The 19,879-nt window shown below is 37.2% G+C and overlaps 1 protein-coding gene across 1 annotated transcript; it reads right to left on the bottom strand.

Moving 5' to 3' along the window:
- Positions 1 to 5,911: 5,911 nt before the first annotated feature.
- Positions 5,912 to 19,617, bottom strand: LOC137623035 (sodium/potassium-transporting ATPase subunit alpha-like; the record flags this gene model as incomplete). The annotated part of the gene is given in 11 exon segments (XM_068353666.1): positions 5,912 to 8,433; positions 8,580 to 8,681; positions 8,860 to 8,990; positions 9,673 to 9,847; positions 12,513 to 12,607; positions 15,904 to 16,160; positions 16,321 to 17,571; positions 17,777 to 17,962; positions 18,067 to 18,184; positions 18,452 to 18,586; positions 19,504 to 19,617. Coding segments are annotated over 11 exon segments (2,685 nt in total), but the record flags the coding sequence as incomplete, so codon positions are not given.
- Positions 19,618 to 19,879: the final 262 nt, after the last annotated feature.

Raw genomic sequence — 19,879 nt, forward strand, 5'->3', positions numbered from 1 at the left:
GATGCTTGTCGATGAAATGAACCACATGTTGATGATATGCCAACATGTCTTATTTCCGCCGTACCTAAGATTTGGCCTACCTCCCGGTCTCCTCCGACTCACTCAACTGCGCTTGGAACTCATCATGCTGCATGGCTTGCAGCTCCTTGAGTTCCTCGGTGGTGAGCTCTTCATGATGCTCATTGACGAGTTCGGTGATGTCATCTTCATCCACCTCCAGACCCATGGACTTGCCAAGGGATACAATCTCTTCGACGTCTTTCTCGGCGGCAACCACAGGTTCATTCTCGGAACCAAAACCTTCGAAATCTCTGGGAGCAACAGCATCAGGCCAAAGCTTCTTCCAAGCTGAATTCAGGGTCCGACGAGTTAATCCCTCCCAAGCCTGATCTATGATCTTTAAGCAGTGCATGATATTAAAGTGGCTCCTCCAAAATTCACGCAAAGTTATTTGGTGCTTTGCGTGACATTAAAGCACTGCTTAAATAAGTGCTTGGTGTACAGCTTCTTAAAATTAGAGATGAATTGCTGGTCCATGGGCTGGAGGATAGGGGAGGTATTCGGTGGAAGATACAACACTTTGATGAATTTGTATTCGTCGATGATATCATCTTCGAGTCCGGGGGGTGAGCGGGTGCACTGTCCAAACAAAGCAAGCACTTCAAAGGCAAATTCCTCTCCTGAAGATACTTCTTGGCAGCAGGGCCGAAAACTACGTTTACCCATTCCACAAAGATATGCCTAGTAACCCAAGCCTTAGAATTAGAACGCCATAGAACATGTAGGGGACTTTATTAATTCTATGTGCTTTAAATGCCCTAGGGTTTTCGGAATGGTAAACTAATAAAGGCTTTAAAAAACGGGAAAAACACCAAGAGCACAAACAAATACGACCAAGCAAAGGATGTCCTAGAGGGCGCTCGTGTTAGGTGTCGGTGGTGTGGTCCAAGTGTGGTTTCTAGGGCGCCTGTTACGGCCCTTCCCTTTGATGAAGGAATTATCTAAATGGAAGACAGCCTGTAAATAGTGGTTTTCACACGCCCCTGCTGTATACACGACACCCACAAGGTGCTCGCGCGAGGGTAGTAACCTCTGCATTCCATGCTTTTATCTTTCTCTGGTATATTTGGAAGATTTATATCAGAAAAGTGTAAAGAAGGACCTTTTCACCGGGCGTCACAGGTCGACCCAGAAAAGGCTTAATTTTGCAGTCCCCGCTGGCGTTGGCACAAAGCGCAAGAGTCAACCGATCCTTCATTGGCTTATGTCCAGGCATTTTCTTCTTTTCGGCGGTAATGTACGATCAACTAGGCATCTTTTTCCAAAACAGACCGGTTTCATCACAGTTGAACACCTGCTGCTCTACGTAGCCTTCCTCCACCACGATGCTTTCAAACTTTTTAACAAAGTCTTCAGCAGCCTTGGTGTTTGAACTCGAAGCTTCTCCATGCCGAACAACTGAATGAATCCCGGTCCGTTTCTTAAATTTCTCGAACCAACCTCGAGACGCCTTGAATTCCTCCGTCATAGGATCGGCTGAACTCTCCCCACGTCACCCCCAGAGCCCGCTGCCTTCAAGTCACTGTAGATAGCGCTGGCCTTCTCACAAATGATCGTTTCAGTGATCGTATCGCCAACAATCTCCTTGTCCTTGATCCATATTAACAAAAGGCATTCCATCTCTTCAAGGGTAGGGCTACGACGTTTGGAAATAATTGTGATCCCCTTCGAAGGTTTCACTGCTTTAATGGCTGCCTTCTGTTTTATGATCGTCGAGATCGTAGACATATTCCGGCCATATTGTTTAGCCAGATCACTAACACGTACACCTCGCTCATGCTTTTCTATTATTTCTTGCTTTAGTTCTAATGAAAGCATTGACTTCTTCCTTTTTTCGCCACTACTACTATTTTTAGGACCCATGATCACGAAACACAGAAAACAACACTTGAAAAAGGAAGATAAAAAACACTGTTAATATCTGAGCGAATAGAGAACAACCACACGATGCGCACGAGATGAGAGGACTGATCAAGGTGACGCTCGATTGGCGTCCCTCCGATGTGCTGCCGTCTAGCAACGTCAACAACAAACCACGGTTGACGCTTTTGAGAAAATTCCACATGTACGCGAATTGTTTATTTCGTATGTTGGAGCAACACTTCGGGTGTCGAGACAGAAATTTGGTCGAATTTTACTTTGGATGTTGGAAAATTCGTATGTTAGGACATTCGTATGTAGAGGTTCCACTGTACTAGCGAACGCTGGCGAGCATCTGCAAAACGCTACCAAGTGCTAACAAACGCCAGCGAAAATCAGTGAACAAGAATTTGAAAACGACAACATTGAATCTTACCTTGACGGCTAGACCCAGTAGCTTACACTACACTAGCACTGGTGATGAATATTTCACGAATCCATCATGGTTACTAAGTCGAGGCAAGGGTCTCGCACGAGGTGAGAATCTCACTCGAGGTGAAGGTCTCGCAAACCCGCCATGGGAACTAAGGGCGAGGCGAGGGCCTCGCAAACCTGCCATGAGTACTAAGGCGAGACAAGGGTCTCGCAAACTATTTCCTCGGGTACTAAGGCGATGCAAGAGTCTCGCACCAGTTGAGGGTCTCACAAACCCTCGCTTTGGGTACTAAGACAAGGCGAGCAACCTGGGTTGCTTGCAGACCTTCGTCGAGCAGAAGAGGTCCAAAACTATGGTCATCTTAGTAATCCTACCCGTCGTACTTCCCAAAGGCGGGTGGTGGGTAGCCTTATGTCATCCCCTCGTTAGGGAACGAAAAAGGCTGTGCTGGACTTGAAGACCAGCTGTTTCTCCCTCGTTAGAAACTATGAGGCCTCATATAGCTCTAAGAGCTTTGTTGTGGCCAAAGGTACGATGTGGCAATAACTCAGAAGAGTTGAGACTTGCGAGTCTCATCGATGGGAGAGGAGGCAGCTGGTAGTCGTCACCATCTGCGGCAAATATCCCAGAGGGAAACTGCAATAATACTCCTTTCATAACTTGAGGGTACGGCGGGGCGGTGAGTAGGAATTATAAGCAATCACTAAACTCAATCATCGACAAGCTCCAAAGAGCAAGGACAAGCATGGTCAAATTCAGGTTCTCCTGGAGGAATCCCTCGTGTGGAGGAATCCCACGAAAGTGAAACTCCACAGACGAAGGTAATCTCTTCCGCGGACGGGAAAGACGACCAAACTCTGTTGCCGCTGTCTCCAATTCTCCCTGCAAGCAAGGAGATTGTACAGTGGCTGATGGAAGAATTCTCCCTCGAAAGGGAAAGTTGCTCAACACCTGGTGAAGGTGAAGTCTCCCTTGAAAGGGAAAATTATCCAACACCTGGAGGCGAACCTCCAGCCAATACTCTCTGCTAACTGTTAACGAGCTAAGGTTCTGCCTCATCAAGTTGAAGGTCGACATAGTGTGTTGCCTGTGAAACGTTGCTGAAGCTTGTTCTTGGTTTACCCCCCCCTTCTTTTTTTTTTATGTTCCTGTTTGCTTCAGAATGCAGTGCCAGTCTTAATCAGATATTGATTCAACCATAACTAAGTCAATGTTCCAGACATTATCAAACAAATCCACAGATTCTGAGTAAGCTTGAATCATTCCCATGAAAAGAGCCACTAGTTCTGATTTTGATGAAAAGCTTTCATAATAATGTACAAATCTCATGAACTCCACCACAGAAGTGGTTTAATTTAAAAGCTAATTGTATCAGGGCATGTTGAGGGAACCAAACTTGTTGTCCAGATCTCAATCTAGCACCCTTATTGGCCTATTAGTATTCTTAGCATTTTTAAGGAGCACATAGAGCCTTATGGTACTCCTGAACTGCAGTCATACTAACCATTGGTCTAAGTATGTGAAGATTCATGAAGCTAAAATTAATATAAGGATTTTACCATCTATTTTTGTCATTATTGGACAGGAAGCAGATAAAGCTCCGTTTGTAGCATTTTTCGATTTTCTCAGTTGACTGTGGGATGTAAATGATTTTACAGATTTCCTGCACAACTGGCTTGGCTATCCTCCACAGTTTGTAACAAGTTAACTTCGCCAGGAAGTTTGACTATAACACAGTACTAACATGTTATCTTTTCCTTTCGTCATCAGCGAAAGGGATCACAGAATTTCCTCATCACAATCCTTTTGAACAAAAATGATAGTAATTTTTATTTTTTTTATTCCCAGCATTCTCCTTTTTGCAAAATCATGTCTAGTGTAGTACTGTAGGTAATATTAAAAACCAAAATGACCTCGAGTGAATATACAACCATTTGAAAATCAACCCCTATGTTGATGGGTATGGTATTTAGTTTACAAAATTCCCCTTCTTGTTTGGACAACTTATAAGCAGAGCACAGTGGTTTTGAAAAATGTTACCATTTTAAACTAGTATGTTTGTAAATGGCTATTTCAGAAAAAGATTTAAACTGTTTAAATTAAGGTTTGGTCATTCTAAAGCAATATAATTTTACTCTTTAGGTTTGCTGGAAATAAAGAAACTTTTATATATGCTGCTTTATTTTAATAATGACTTACGAATATTGGGCCATAGGACACAGTACGGAGGTTGGGTATTCCTTTCAGAATCTAGCGTGTCAATTGGGGTTATATTCCAGTTAGAAGGGTGAAGATGTAAAAGGAGTGGAAAGAGATAAAGGATTCTGCACTTAAGTAATGCTTTCAGTTTTATTTACTCTAAAACTTAATTCTTTCTTTTGGTTTAGACTTGCATAGTGCTGGATATATACTGTATACATTATATATAACAATTTACTTGAAAAGCTGATCTCATACATGTACTGTATTTTGAATATTATTTAGTGTTCTCAATATTCAGTTTACATCAACTTCATGGTCAAAATATCTAGACTTTTGAGGTTAGTTTGCTATTGCACTACAGGCTGTAAGGTTTTAGAGCCTGTCTGGTTTAGAGGGCCAGGCAATTCATAAGGAGGAGAGGAAAAAAAAAAAAAAGCCTCTCGACAACTCTATTAAAAAATTTATTAGTTTATTGTACTCATTTGAAATTTGCCATATTAGTTTTGTTCTTTGTGCAAACAGTATTTCCATTTAAAGAATCTTTTGCAAGTTTTCAATTTTTTTTTCTCAGAAAATGTGGTAGTCATTTGAGTACTTGAAATTTATTATGGGATCGATCGCTTTATTCTTTACACGACTAGTTCTAAAACTATTTTTTTTTCTTTTTGTCCAGATTGTGGGATGTCTCTCCATTTCATGGTTTTGGTTTATAATTTACCAGTAATACCTCATAGTAAGTAGAAAATTACCTTATTTACATTGACTTTAGAAGTTTTGTAATTTCTGTACAGTATTTTATAGTTTCCAAAGGTTTAAATGTACAGTAATTATCATAGCTATCTTTCCAAACTTCAGTTCAATCATTGAAATCGCACCAATAACCAGACAAAATTGCTGTAAATTAGATGATCACTTGTGCCAGTTATAACTAAGCTCATTCATTGTATATATAGGAACCAAGATATTAAAAAAAAAAATGACTAAATCCTGAGCCGGCAGGTCACAGTATTGGGTTTACTAATGTATACCACACCATCAAGAGCACTCTGTTAAAATTGAAATGAATTTCCTAAACGTCGAGTGTTGTTGATAACTTTCAAATACAAAAGTACATCCTGACTAGAAAACTTCTCTACTACTATATGCAACTAGAGTAATGGCTACATCAGTACAACTGTTTTCTTAAAAGTATTCTACAAAAACTGCTTTTCTAGTTTTGAAAAAGGCAAAACTAATGGTAGAATATTAAAATACTGAGCAAGCTACAAAATTTGCTCACCATACTGTATTCAGTCTCAGGTAGGACTTAAAAAAAAACTAGCCATAAACTAGCAGGTTTAAGAAAACTGTAAAAATTTTTAAACACTTTATTGTTGAACCCAGCACTTTTGAGTGGATCCAAAACCTTGAAATTAGTAAATTAAAATATTGTGACCATTTCTCTTTAATTTTTGTTTCATGAACATGGAATCAGAAATGGGGAGTCAACCTAGAGCTCAACAAGTTTTTTTGTATTTTTTTTTATTCAAGTGGTGTTTCCTAAGAGTTAATCAATGTAGGAGCACCCACACAGTGCTGTAATTGTAGTGTTTTTAGTATAGCCTGGAACATCCCCTCCCTTTTACCCAATACGAAAAACAAAGTGACAGTGCTGTTTCATAACAAGATTATAGTATAATTGCCTTGATATTTATTATTACTTACTATTAATTATTATGATATCTGTATTTCCTATGTACAAAGGCCAACCCATAGCTATTTAGCTTTAGTACAAAGCTTTAGATGACAAACATGAAACCACACTAGTTGAGTTTAAGAAACAGAACCAATGTTAGCAGCTGGTCAATGCCAAGGCATTGGTTTCTAGCTTGTCATAAATTTCCAAATCATCTCCAACTGTCCACATACAATAGTCAAATCATTTAAAATCTAAAACAACAAGATTCTACTCTTGGTAGCTAAAATGCAACATCTTTTGTTGTCAACATAAATTAAGAATTTTTCCAATTTGAAGAATTTATTCAGATGAATAAAATTCTGAGATAAGCAGGCATTATTTCAATCACTAAATCCATCTATTCATAAAATTTGTTTACACCAAAATCTAAGTCCACAAGAAGACTTAGCATATATATATTAAAAGCTGAGCAGGAACTACAGAGGTAGAATGCTCCATTTTGTGATGATGATGAATGCTCTCAGGTTAACAAAAAAAAAATGGCCATGATTACATAATGCAAGACATGCACTCTTAACTCTTGCTAGTTCATGCACTCTTCTAATTGGGCTGCTGCTGCTGCTGCTTCACTCTCAAGATACAAAGCATAAAGTCTGGAGAATACCTATGAACTAGATGAAAAAAACTACCTCTACCAATGACCGGCTTCTAAAACAAAAGCAAATTGAGTGTGCAAAGCTCGTACGTACTTTAGTGTGGAATGTTACGGACCCAATAATGTATCTTATTTTGAGAAAACTGTAAACAAAGCATAAAGATTGATAAAGAAAAATATTAAAAAGGGATAAAATTAAATGACAGTAACTTGTAGGTTAAAATGTATTATCCTCTGAATTTAACGCACATCGCCAAGTGTTGTTAATACACATATCCAATTAAGGAGAACATAAAATAAAACCTAAGCATATTACCATGAACCAACGAACGTGGATAAGAAGGTTTGAGCAGTACAGCTGTAACAACTCCTGAATAGAATAATGATTATGATTAATCCTGAAAATAGTCTTGCAAACTAGGTCGTCTCATAAAGATTGGGGCTCTACACACTATCTACACAATATTTTACACTTGGTTGTGGCTGCAAAACTGCAGCCATCACACTTCTAATTACTGTATCGTGTGCACTAAAATTTACACAATTTCAACAGATGAGACAAACTTAACCAGGGCCACTTGTGTAAGAAAGCAAAACCATTTAATAACAATATTTCACCAAAATACTAAATAAATCAATTTTCAAAGTTAAAACTTTTTATGTTACAAGCCAGTATGATTTTCTGGTGAGAAGCTTTATTCCCCTTCTTAAGACCTGTGATACTGCTTTCTCACACAAACAGCCTGGACAAAGAGTTTTATACACGGTCCTGAAACCTCATTTCATGTTAGTTTTGGTGCAGTCTTGAAGTGCCAGAATTTTTTTTTGTCTTTAAGGTATCCTTTCACCAGGATTATTCTGTACATATATTTGGTTGTTATTCACTGAAAATCTTATATATAACAATGGGAAAATCAGAAACAACCATAATGACACTAAAACTTTCAGTAAATAACACCTAAATACTGGAATAGCGTTGGAGAACACAGCATATAGCTGCCAATACTCTCCATTACTAAATAAATTCTTTGCTATAGATTCCTCATTGGAATATTTACTCAAAATATTTATTCTTTTAAAACTCAAGAAGGTGCCACGAATAACACCTTCTAAGCCGCTGATGGTCAAATATTTTACTTTTTTTTTTTTAAGTCTTTCATATACAGTACACTACTTCCTTATAAAATTATATCAATATTAACAGCTGAATTAATTTCCTTATCAAATGTACATTAAATAAATCATCTTTGTAGAAATTTCAACAGCCTTACTAGAGTTGGCTTAGTTTAGTAAGTTTCTCATATATATATGTATATATATATATCAAACATATCCTTTTTATAAACACGAGGAAAAGCAACTCACATCGACTAAGCCGACATGATGCCAGATAATATGGCCACTTTAATATTTCTTCTTTCTTAATAGTATGTTTCCATTTCAATCCATCCTCCTGGATTCCTACGCAGGATGAAACGACGACACTCATCATAGACAAAGATCAACAAAGAGAATGGAAGGGCAGGCAGCCACCAGTAGAATCTGAAGGGTAAGGCAAGAGTTACCATTATATTTTGACCAGCTAAAATAAACTACAAAATTTCAAGCAGATAATATAATCAACTTTAATTGGGGGAAAATGACCTTATGTACGTTTAATCTTTATTTTAAAATTAAAAGTAACTTACTTCAGAGGGTACATACGAAGACCTTTGTCCATTCCAGGGGTGTATGAAAGGAAGGCAGCCAGGGTAGTCTCAAATACTAATCCAAAGTTCAGTACCATGTTCCTGTAAAACAATTTTAGCTTAGATTCCTAAATAACTTGTGTTAAAATATGAAAAAATTTCACGAATATTGGATTTACCAACTATGCTCAAGAAAGTAGTTAATTCATAGCACCTCATGCTTATACTGCCACTCAAGAGGTATTTTGTAATTATGCTGAACTTCATATACTGTACTTACTTCATTCCTTGATGTACTATGGAATTACGACGGGTCTTGCAGATAATCAAATCGGCCCACTGCACAATCACGATAGAAACGAAGAAAGCAGTGTGGCAGGTGTATTCGAGAACCTTGCGGTCATGGTAAGTCTGAAAAAAAATAAAAGGTTAATATTCCTCTAAACAAGAATTTTATACATCATGATTCTTATATTGTTAATATACTGTAGTTTGAAGAAATTAGTATATCTTCCATGTAGCCCATCTACAAAGTTTTAAAATGGATAGCCTATAAACTATATTGAACAATTTTATTTACTCCTTAATGTATATTTAAAACAGATTTAATCTTATTTAGAATAAAAGAGCTGCTTATTATATATTACTCCACTAAAGTAGCGAACATGATTTTTCACAGATTGAGAGTATACAAACTTTCAGACATAGCTATGTCATGAGTCACTATATATTTCTATTAACAGCTTCCCATATTACCCTGGGCAATTCCAAATATTAAAATGTTGCAACAGTAACACAGCACCGTATTATAACTAATTTACCACTGCTGCAAAAGCAAGAGTGCCTTACATCGGGTAAAGTCTATAGAGAATTGTCAAGTACTTGGGATATGTAACCACAATTATCTAGATATCTTGGACTCCTATATTTCATTTCCACCTATGTGCTTCTCAATTACAGAACACTGACTTTTATAAATTAAATAGTTTCAAACAATTTTCCCCTTGGATCTTTTTTTTTTTTTTACTTTATCTATCTAGTTTTCTTTGGACCAAAATAGAAAATAGGATATCAATTAGATAAGAAAACTCACCCATTCCTGGTGGTAGTGATCTTCAAGATCGTTAATGGCCTTAGAATCCCAGGATTCACGCAGTCCAAAGAGTTTAGGTGGAAGGAATCCATTCTCAGCCATGATTACGAAGTAAGCGTAAAATCCTGCAAGGGCTTGGATCATTCCAATCTGACCATAGGCCATGGAGATGAGCCTGTATTTCAGGGAAGGATGGAGGGAACAAAAAATAGTTTAGCAACTTTTACATACATATAGTACAACTACGTTCCATTAAAATTTCTTTTGTAGTATATTCTTTCATTTATTCAAGTAATTTTTAGTAATCTGATTTTATATGAAACTATTTTAAAATTTTCAATTCAACTAAAATATCAGCACCTATTTCAACAACAACAAAATTCAACAACAACAAAAATTTTTTTTACTGTATTTCCTATAGAATACTTCATGAGTAAATGCCCTTGGTTGGATACATTGATAAAATTAATGTTCAGTCCCATTAAAAAAGTTAGGCATACAAGCATAGAAAGTTCTTATGTAAGATTCAATAAGCTTCATCTACAGCAACGTACATAGAGCAATCAATACAAAATTTCAATGGTTGGTTGGGGGCAATATACAAGAGTCAGCTAAAAGCTTTTTCAAATTTTTCATTAATAGAAAAAAAAATTCCTTACCAATGCTCAAGAAGCTTAGACCATCAAGGTTCACCCATCATAAGAGATTTCAGTACTTACATTTAAACTAGCGTTAGTGTGCGCCCACTGAAGTTATGTAAAATATACACGAAGGTATAATGTAAACAGGAACACTAATAATTTACACCTCTTGACAAATGAATCATGCACTCGAGGATTCGATTCATGCATAGACTTCATAGTGTACAATTTATGAAACACAAAAAAATACCTTTTCAATGATCTATTGTAAAGGAGATTGAAAAGAAGGGAATAGAGCAAAGGGGGGGGGGGGGCAGGCAATGTCACCATTAAACATCTAGACATGGATCCCAGTCAACTTCCAGACAAGGTGCAGGAGGTATTCTTTCAAAGAACAAAAAGCCTAAAAATGTGTATTATTCCTCTACTAAAAATCTAAACTTACTTACTTTAATAAAGCATAACCTAGTGTTTGGAATAACATTTCCTACCTGCCAACTCTCAACAGAAAGAGCAACACTGGTTACAAAACAAAAGGCAACACTGGTTACAAAACAAAAGGTTAAACCTCCCATCTATCCGCATAATTAAGGGTGTGTGTGTGTGTGCACTGCTTTAGGTGCCTTTGTTGTCCAACAAACACATATAATACATCTGCTTTTACTGCTGCAGACTGCAATTAAATGTCAGTGACAAGAAAAACGAAGATGGCATTCCATGAATAAGGTTGATTTATACTGTAACACTGTCGGTGCATTATATACTGGTACAATTGTTTGCCAACACAAGAAACAAACATTTTCCTGGATTTTATAGGAGACATAGATGGTGTGTCCACTGCAAGGACAGTTGTCTGCAACACCCAATAAACATTCCTAATTTTGCAAACAGCAGCAACAAGGGAGCAGAGACTTGCAATGGTAGAAATGCATTGCAGAGCCCCTCTGGAAAATGTCTGATAGAACTTTCTCACCTGTAGTTCACAAGCTTGTCGTGCCACGGGTCTCGTGGCTGCCTCTTCATAATATCCGCTTCAGCAGCCTCATAGGCCAGGGAAATGGCGGGGACCTGCACATTTGTGTAAAAATTTACGTATAATTAGCGTGGCTCCGAGTCATCCAAGAACACGGTCCTTAAAGATGGATGGCGATGAACGAAAAGTAGTCAGCTGGCCCTTGACTGGTCGGTGATATGGGTGGACCACACACCATGTACAGTGGCTCAGGGTAGAGGGCTAGGCAGGAGAGGCACACTTTTTGGACTTGAAAAAATTGACCTAAGGTCCCCTTTAATGATCCCTAACAAGAAGGCCCTCACTCCTGACAACCTCATCCTGAGTGAAAACCACCGGCTAGTGTGTAAATGTAGATGGGTAATTCGCATAGCATTATCACGTGCTAGAAGCGCCATCTACTTGTACCTACAATCATATTCAAACAGGGACAAACACAACACTGTTTCCTAAATAGTACAGGCCATCTCAAGAGGAAGCATTAACAGCTTGAGCTGTGGATCATGATTTCATTGTCTATATATAATTTCTACAATGCATGGTTGCAATCGAGACCCACTTTGGGGCAGCAGATGCTGAAATCATAGACAAACATCCCAACCACAAGTCCATCAAGCACTGGACACTTAAAAGCTCCACAGACTTTAGGAAAAGGTTTTACAAGGAGGAAAAGATACACAAATCATGCACTCACCACAACACAGCACTCACCTATTGAGCATGCAGTAAGTGCCCATCACACAAACAAAATAAACTAAAAATAACACAAGTGAAGTTATTAATACTGAAGGTTTGTCCTTCAATTCTTTTTTTAGCGTACATGTATGATTAAATTTAATAATGTAGTGACAGTGAACGTGATAACCATTCAAAATTCAATGTGTTTCAATAATTCTCCAACAAATTACGTTATTATACACAAAACCTAAAAACCAAACCTAGATGCAAAAAGGTGAAATAAGTGGAAAAACCTAAAAAAAAAAAAAAAAAAAAAAAAATCATAACATGCCAGCGCTTTCCATGGGAGCAAAAGCTGCCATTTTTAGTTTGTGTTACCTCTAAGCAGTCAAACACCCTTTACCAATAATCCCACAAACTGTGTTTTGAAGAAATAGCAAGTACGAAGTTGTTAGTGATCAAGTTAAATATTCAAGCGGCAGCTGTTTTTACGGTTACAATAACATTACCTCTCATTCACAAGCTTGTCGGTGAATGGATTTCGAGGCTGGCGCTTCATAATGTCAGATTCAGCTTCTTCATATGCAAGTGAAATGGCAGGGACCTGTCATGGCCAACATAAATATTAACTAAATATTCGCAGGCATTTAAATTGTAAACAAAAAACCCTTATCAAAGGATACATAAAATCTCTAAGGATGCTTCAGCCCACAATTTTACCTGAAAAACTAAGAAACAGAAAAAAAAAAAAAAAAAAAAAACAATGCAACCAAACTAAGGTTTTATATATTTTCTGCTTTGTCCTGCTGGGCACATGCAAGCCTTGCTGAATGTCTGGTGACAGGTCGTCTCATACTAAAGCATATTTGAACATCGTGCTGATATCAAGGGGGATCTTGAAAGAGAAATATACACAGAACAAGAAACTTGATGAAGAGAGTGCATTAGAAAGTGAACGCCTCTAATATGATGAACTGAAAAAGCTCTCTAATTGCATCAAGTCTCATGTCATGAGTTTTAAAATTAGCTAGCTGTGCTTCTTACTGAAGAGCACTCAAAAAAAAAAGAAAAAATACTGCTCATAAGAACCAGCATTGCAATAAAGCACAGCACTAGCTTCATTAAAAAAAAAGGATGTCGAATATTTCCATTCTAACTGGAAAAAAATGTCCTTTCATTCATGCAGGTTTTTTTTTTCTCGTCTTCAATATATATATATACAGTATATATACTGTATACCTATGCAGCTGAGGGAAATTTGGCAATATTGAGAGGAAAATAGTAGGGGCAGTAGATTCAGGAGGGAAAAGGGGACTAGAGAGGATTCTCAGATTCATGAAGAGAGAAAACCTGCACACATTACCTCTCGTTCACAAGCTTGTCGGTGAACGGATTGCGGGGTTGACGCTTCATAATGTCTGATTCAGCTGCTTCATAGGCAAGAGAAATGGCTGGGACCTGTCATGGCCAGAACAGGACAAGAGGCAGACAAGAAAGACAGATAAGATATCAGATACACAAGGGAGTGAACTCTGGAGGCACAACACTAAAGTGATGATTATTATGGCATGCATGGCAGGTAAAACACACCAAGGCCGATCTTTATAAAAAGTGCAAAGTTCATACTCGTGGAAACTAAATTTACTTAACGAGATACCTGTGATTTTACAATACTTTAACCAATCATATCTAAGCTGTATATTTAGTTGTCTACAATTGAGATGAAAAAGCCTTAAAACTTTGCACTTTTAATAATTATGGCTAAAGTTGTGCAATATGTACGGCTGAGAGTTAGCAGCTTCTACACACTCAGCCTGCAGTGGCAAGATGATCTTGGGTGCAAGATGTCAGGACCAGATGATTTCCCTTGCATAAGAAGGGCTTGGGAGCAGTCAATTTATAACAACATGGCATGATATATGGAGATGGTATATGACGTAATATTAGTGTACACCTTAAATTAGCCAAACAGACAGCCTTAGTATAATGTAAAATAAATGTACACTTAAGTACAAACAAATGTTAAAAGGTTCTCACTTTCTCAATGAACACTTTACTCTGAAAATTGTTTCAATCAGTGCAAAAGCAAACACTTGCTTGCAAACACTTGCTTGAGACTAATTCTCAGACATTTCCCAATTCCAAATAAGAGTATACTACTGAATTTACATCCAATTTAAAACTGAGGAAAAATCAGTTTGTCTAATTGGCTTTAATCATTGCAAAAAAATTTTATGATTATAAAGTTCTTGAACAGACATGAGAATAATGGAAACTGACTTAACTGGCACTAGTAAGAAAAATATATAGTAAGGAAAAAATAGAAGTATCAACTTACATGGTAACCTCAGCTAAAATCCACATTTTTCTTTTCTTTTATTTTTGATAGCTGGTAAATCTACCAAGAAAAGTATTATCTGTGTGTGTGGTTTGTACTGATAAATAGTACCAATTAAAAAAAAAATGCTATCAAGGGTTTGGGATTGATGAAAATGTGTAGGACATTAAATGGGTGGTGGTTCTTTAGAAAGTTTCCACCTAAAAAAAAAATCGTATACTTTTGTAACGAAGTATAATGAAAAAGAAAAAAGTAAAACTATTGTCACTAGTTAGATCTTTTAGAACCTTGAAAAAATTTGAAGAATTCTGTACTGAAAGCGAGAAAAGGCACTTATAATAAGATGTATATATCACTCAATCCGTTTCTGGATTTAGGGAAAAATTCTTCCTAGCTAGCATTTAATAAAGGAATAGATTCATAAGAGGCAAAATGTCATTCCTCAAAAGTTGCAATTTAGCGAATTAATTAAATATCAGAGTAAAGAAAAAAGTTTATATTATAATAAATCTGAAACTGCCATATCTCAAATCAGCTGAGTTTCAAAAGAAAAAGCAATGAAGTAAAGATTAGGCTGTAGGTCCTATTACAGTCCATTAATAATTATAATAAAAAAGAAAGCCTAAAAAGACTCGATCTCCAAATGGCGAATTTTACCATCGCACATGCACAACTTGTCCTGCTAAAATCTTCTTGTGTTAAGAAAATAGCCATTTTATGCCAATTTGAATTTTGTATTATCAAAGACAATTTTGCGTGCGGATTAAAATGAATGAGGGGGAAAAAAAAAAGAATCGCCAAGTTGCAAAAGCTAATGAAAGAACCTGATCCAAACTCTTTCTTTCTGGTGGAGACCGTTTACCTTTCGTTGACTAATTTGTCTTTGAATGGATTTCTTGGGTACCTTTTCATAATATCACTCTCAGCTTGTTCATAAGCCAGAGATATAGCCGGGATCTACAAAGGATGAAGATAATACTCTAGTCAACCTCTATAATACCATACTTGATAGCCCAAACTATACTGATAGTCCAGTGAGCATCTACAATACATATATAAATAAATAAATCTAGCCAAATTCGCTTCTATTCAAGTGTCAGCTTGTACTGACGGCATCATAATGACTTGTATATTTACACTAATAGCTTTGTTAACGTTTACCTCAAAATTACTAACGTATTAACTAGTCAACTACTAATTACTTCCTTTATAATGTACCTTTCATTGACCAATTTATCATACAAAGGATTTCGTGGTCGTCGCTTCATAATGTCATTCTCAGCCATTTCATAGGCCAAAGATATGGCTGGGATCTCAAATAGAATATAAAAGATTAGTCTCTTACAAAAATATTATAGTATATATAGGCTTGGGCATGCATCACCAGAGGTACTGAACTTGATTTTTTTTCCCCTTTTACTTTTTATTATTTTTAAATGGAGTTATTAAGAAAGCCTTATTTACTATCATATATTGAAATTATGTTTCAAAAAGCACAAATCACTGTGCTTTGAGAATGACCTTGCTTGGCAAAAGCAATAAACGGAAAACCAAAAACTTACCATGTCAGTACCCAAATCAATGCAGAGAATGGTCACAGTTCCAAGAGGCAGTGGAGTAGATGCAATCATGAAGAACAAGAAGGGGGAGATCTCAGGGATGTTGGAGGTCAGTGTGTAAGCAATACTCTTCTTCAGGTTATCAAAAATCAGTCTACCCTCTTCAACACCAGTGACGATGGAAGCAAAGTTATCATCCAGCAAAATCATGTCAGCCGCTTGTTTTGATACATCAGAACCAGCAATACCCATAGCAACACCTAAAAAACAAAAAAAATTGAGCTAAACATACTAGAATATGTATTACAAGTTACTCCCGTATACTATACATAATACTGTTATTAATCAAAAGATTAAATTGAAGTTTTCTTATCCTCTGGGTTAACTTGCACTACTTTTACAAATCTACAATCAACTCACCAATATCAGCCTTCTTCAGAGCAGGAGAATCATTTACACCATCACCAGTCACAGCCACAATGGCACCCATACGCTGGCAACCCTCTACAATGATCAGCTTTTGTTGTGGAGAAGTACGAGCAAACACAATCTCAGTGTGATGAAGGAGGATATCATCCAACTGTTCGGAAGTCATGTCACGGAGTTCTGAGCCATGAACAACAGCAGCCTTTGCTTCTCTGGGGTCAACTTCCTTGATGGGGATGTTTAATCTTTGAGCAATATCTTCAACAGTTTCATTTCCTTCTGAAATGATACCTACAGACTTGGCAATAGCTTTGGCAGTGATAGGGTGATCACCAGTCACCATGATTACCTTAATACCAGCAGATCGGCACTTTGCAACAGCGTCAGGTACAGCAGCCCTGGGAGGATCAATCATGGACATCAAACCTACAAATCGAAGCCCGTGAACGGGGAAGTTTACGTTGTCTGCATCAAAGGGATAACCAAGAGGATATTTGTCTGAAGGCAGCAAATAATCACAAAATCCAAGCACACGCTCTCCAAGACCTCCCAATTCAAGGTAGGCATTGTTGAAAGCTTCCTTCATTTCCTCATCCAGTTCCTTTTCTTGGCCATTGATGAATATGGTTGTAGATCTTTCCAATATTCTCTCAGGAGCGCCCTTCATTACAAGAAGATATCGTGGGTCGTTCTTGTCTTCAGTTTCATGAATAGATACTTGGTACTTGTTAGTAGAATTGAAAGGAATCTCGCATACCTTCTTGTTTCGTGCACGCCAGCCCTTAACATCACCGCAAGCTAATTCAACACATTTCAATAGAGCAGCTTCGGAGGCATCACCATTTACTTCACGCTTCAGGATGGGAACATCGTTTTGGCCTGTTTTGAATTCAGCCCTATTACATAGAGCAGCAATTCTGGAGAGTGTTTTCCAGCCTTCTGAAGTCTTATCATACTGACAACCAGACTGATCTTCTGAAGTATCTGCCTCAATAATGGTGTTATCAAACCACATATGGGCAACAGTCATACGGTTTTGTGTTAGAGTACCAGTCTTATCAGAGCAGATAGTGGATGTTGAGCCCAAGGTTTCTACAGCTTCCAAGTTTTTCACAAGGCAGTTTTTGGCAGCCATACGTTTAGCAGTCAATGTTAGACATACAGTGACAGTAGCCAACAGACCCTCTGGTACATTAGCCACAATGATACCAATCAAGAACACGACAGCATCTAACCAATGGTAACCTGCAAAGTGTAAAAAATTCCAATTCTTTATATTCATATTTTTAACATACAACAAATGTGTTAATCTTCCTAAGCCAATTCTAAGTTAAATGTACATTATTCACAGATTAATTATTCATCACCCATAACACTCAATGATGACAGAGCTAAATGTGGACTTAATTCAATATTAAACTAGATCATAATTCCAAGGAAAAATAATTACCAAGGATGAAGGCAATGAGGAAGAAAGTAACACCCAAAAATACAGCTACTCCAGTAATGATGTGGATGAAATGGTTAATTTCCTTTGCAATTGGGGTCTCGCCAGTTTCCAAACCTGATGCCAAACCAGCAATACGTCCCATCACAGTGTTGTCGCCAATCATGATTACTATGCCCCTTGCAGTTCCTGGAATAAGTTACATATATTATTTTAAATGACACAAACCATTGCGAATAGACTGCAGTCTAAATGTCCAAGTTTGATTTCAACCTTCGAATATTAGTACTTACCCTCTACAGCATTAGTGGAAAAGAAGGCAAGGTTCTTTGTTTCAAGAGGGTTCTCTGAAGTGAATTCTGGGGATCGAGACTGAGGTTCGGACTCTCCGGTGAGTGAAGAGTTGTCAACCTGTTATGCATAGAGTTGACAGAATTATTATTAGGAAATTAAACAGCACATTTTACCACTTATTTACCCTACCACTACAATATTTAATAATATAAGAAATACAGATCCCCCCAAAAATAAATCTACAGATTATCTAAAGAACCACCTAGTTACAAAATAAAAATTTGCTCAGACAACTATTAGGTCATGTATCAAAATGCACCTTAGTATGGTATATTTAACAGGCCTTTGATGGATGATATCAATTACATGTGCATAATTACTAACCTTGAAACCCCTGGCTTCAATGACTCTTATGTCAGCAGGGATACGGTCACCAAATTTCACTTCAACGATGTCACCTATACATAGATCTTCTGCTTGCACATTCTGCTTTTCGCCTTCACGAAGCACAATGGCGTACTGTTTGGAAAGGTGGAGGTATTAGTGATACAAAGATAAAATGATGTTGAATTAATATCAGACTTTGAACAGCTATTCAAACTACAATATATTTCAGCATAAAAACTAAACTTCAAAGCAATGTTCTGCTAGTTGTAAAGACAAAACTTCTACTGAACTTGTCTACAAAATGACTGAACTTATCTACAAAATGACTGAAATTATCTACAAAATGACTGAAATTATCTACAAAATGACTGAACTTATCTACAAAATGACAAGTCTATACAAAAAATTATAAAAAAGAGAAACTATACTGTAATACCAAACCTCGCTACACTATATCATTTCTGACTTATTACTTACGTACCAACACTGCATCACATTGGGAATCTCAATCCTCGGGCCTTTTTAAATAGAATAGCAAAGCTTCTCGCTAGAGCAACCTGCATAGCTTCAGAGCTACATGCATGCATGTTACTTTAGAGAATATTTGTTACATAGTTAAACCAGGCTTGTACATATTAAAGACACTGGGCATCCTGGGTAATACTGTACAGTACATTTTCAAGTTTTCTGGAACATTCAGCTCTTGTCAGAAATAACATACTATCACACAGGCATTTTTACAATTTAGTATATTCAGTGGGTGATAACCACTTGAAGTGCTTTAAGAAGAACAGGGAGTGGGTACGAGTTCACAGAAAAAGCAAAGACCACCAATTAAAATTGAAAGTAATGAGTTAGCAAAAGAAAGAAAACTGGGAGGGTGAGTACATGTTCACATGAAAGAGTAAAGAACACAGCAAAGAACACCAATTGAAAGGGAAAACACTGAAATACCATCAATTAGGGGAACTAAACACGTACGACAATGTAAGAGGGAGTTAGTCTGTTAAACACCTTATTTATACTAATAAAACTGCTTTAGGCATCACCTGAGGAACCATGTTCTTAAAGGATTCCATAATTCGTGAACTCTTGCTTTCTTGATAGTAAGAGAAGACACCAGTGATGATGACCACAGCTGTGAGCACAATGCCCAGGTATAACTGTAAACAAACTTCAATTATTAGTGGGCAGCCTAGTATAATTACTCTTATAAATTAACCTGGAATTAAAAGGCAACTTGAAGCTGCACATTTGTCTGGTGTGATCTCAACCTCCATACGACAATGATAGGCAGACTGGCAATGCTATGTATACAGTAAGTCAAGCAGGTGAAAAAAGAAGTACAACTTGCAAATTAAAATAAACAGTGACAAGAAAATAAAACCTTTTCCTTAATGAAGAAAAATAAAGTAAAATTGATGA

Source organism: Palaemon carinicauda, chromosome 30, assembly GCF_036898095.1.
Source record: "Palaemon carinicauda isolate YSFRI2023 chromosome 30, ASM3689809v2, whole genome shotgun sequence".
NCBI lineage: Eukaryota > Metazoa > Arthropoda > Malacostraca > Decapoda > Palaemonidae > Palaemon > Palaemon carinicauda.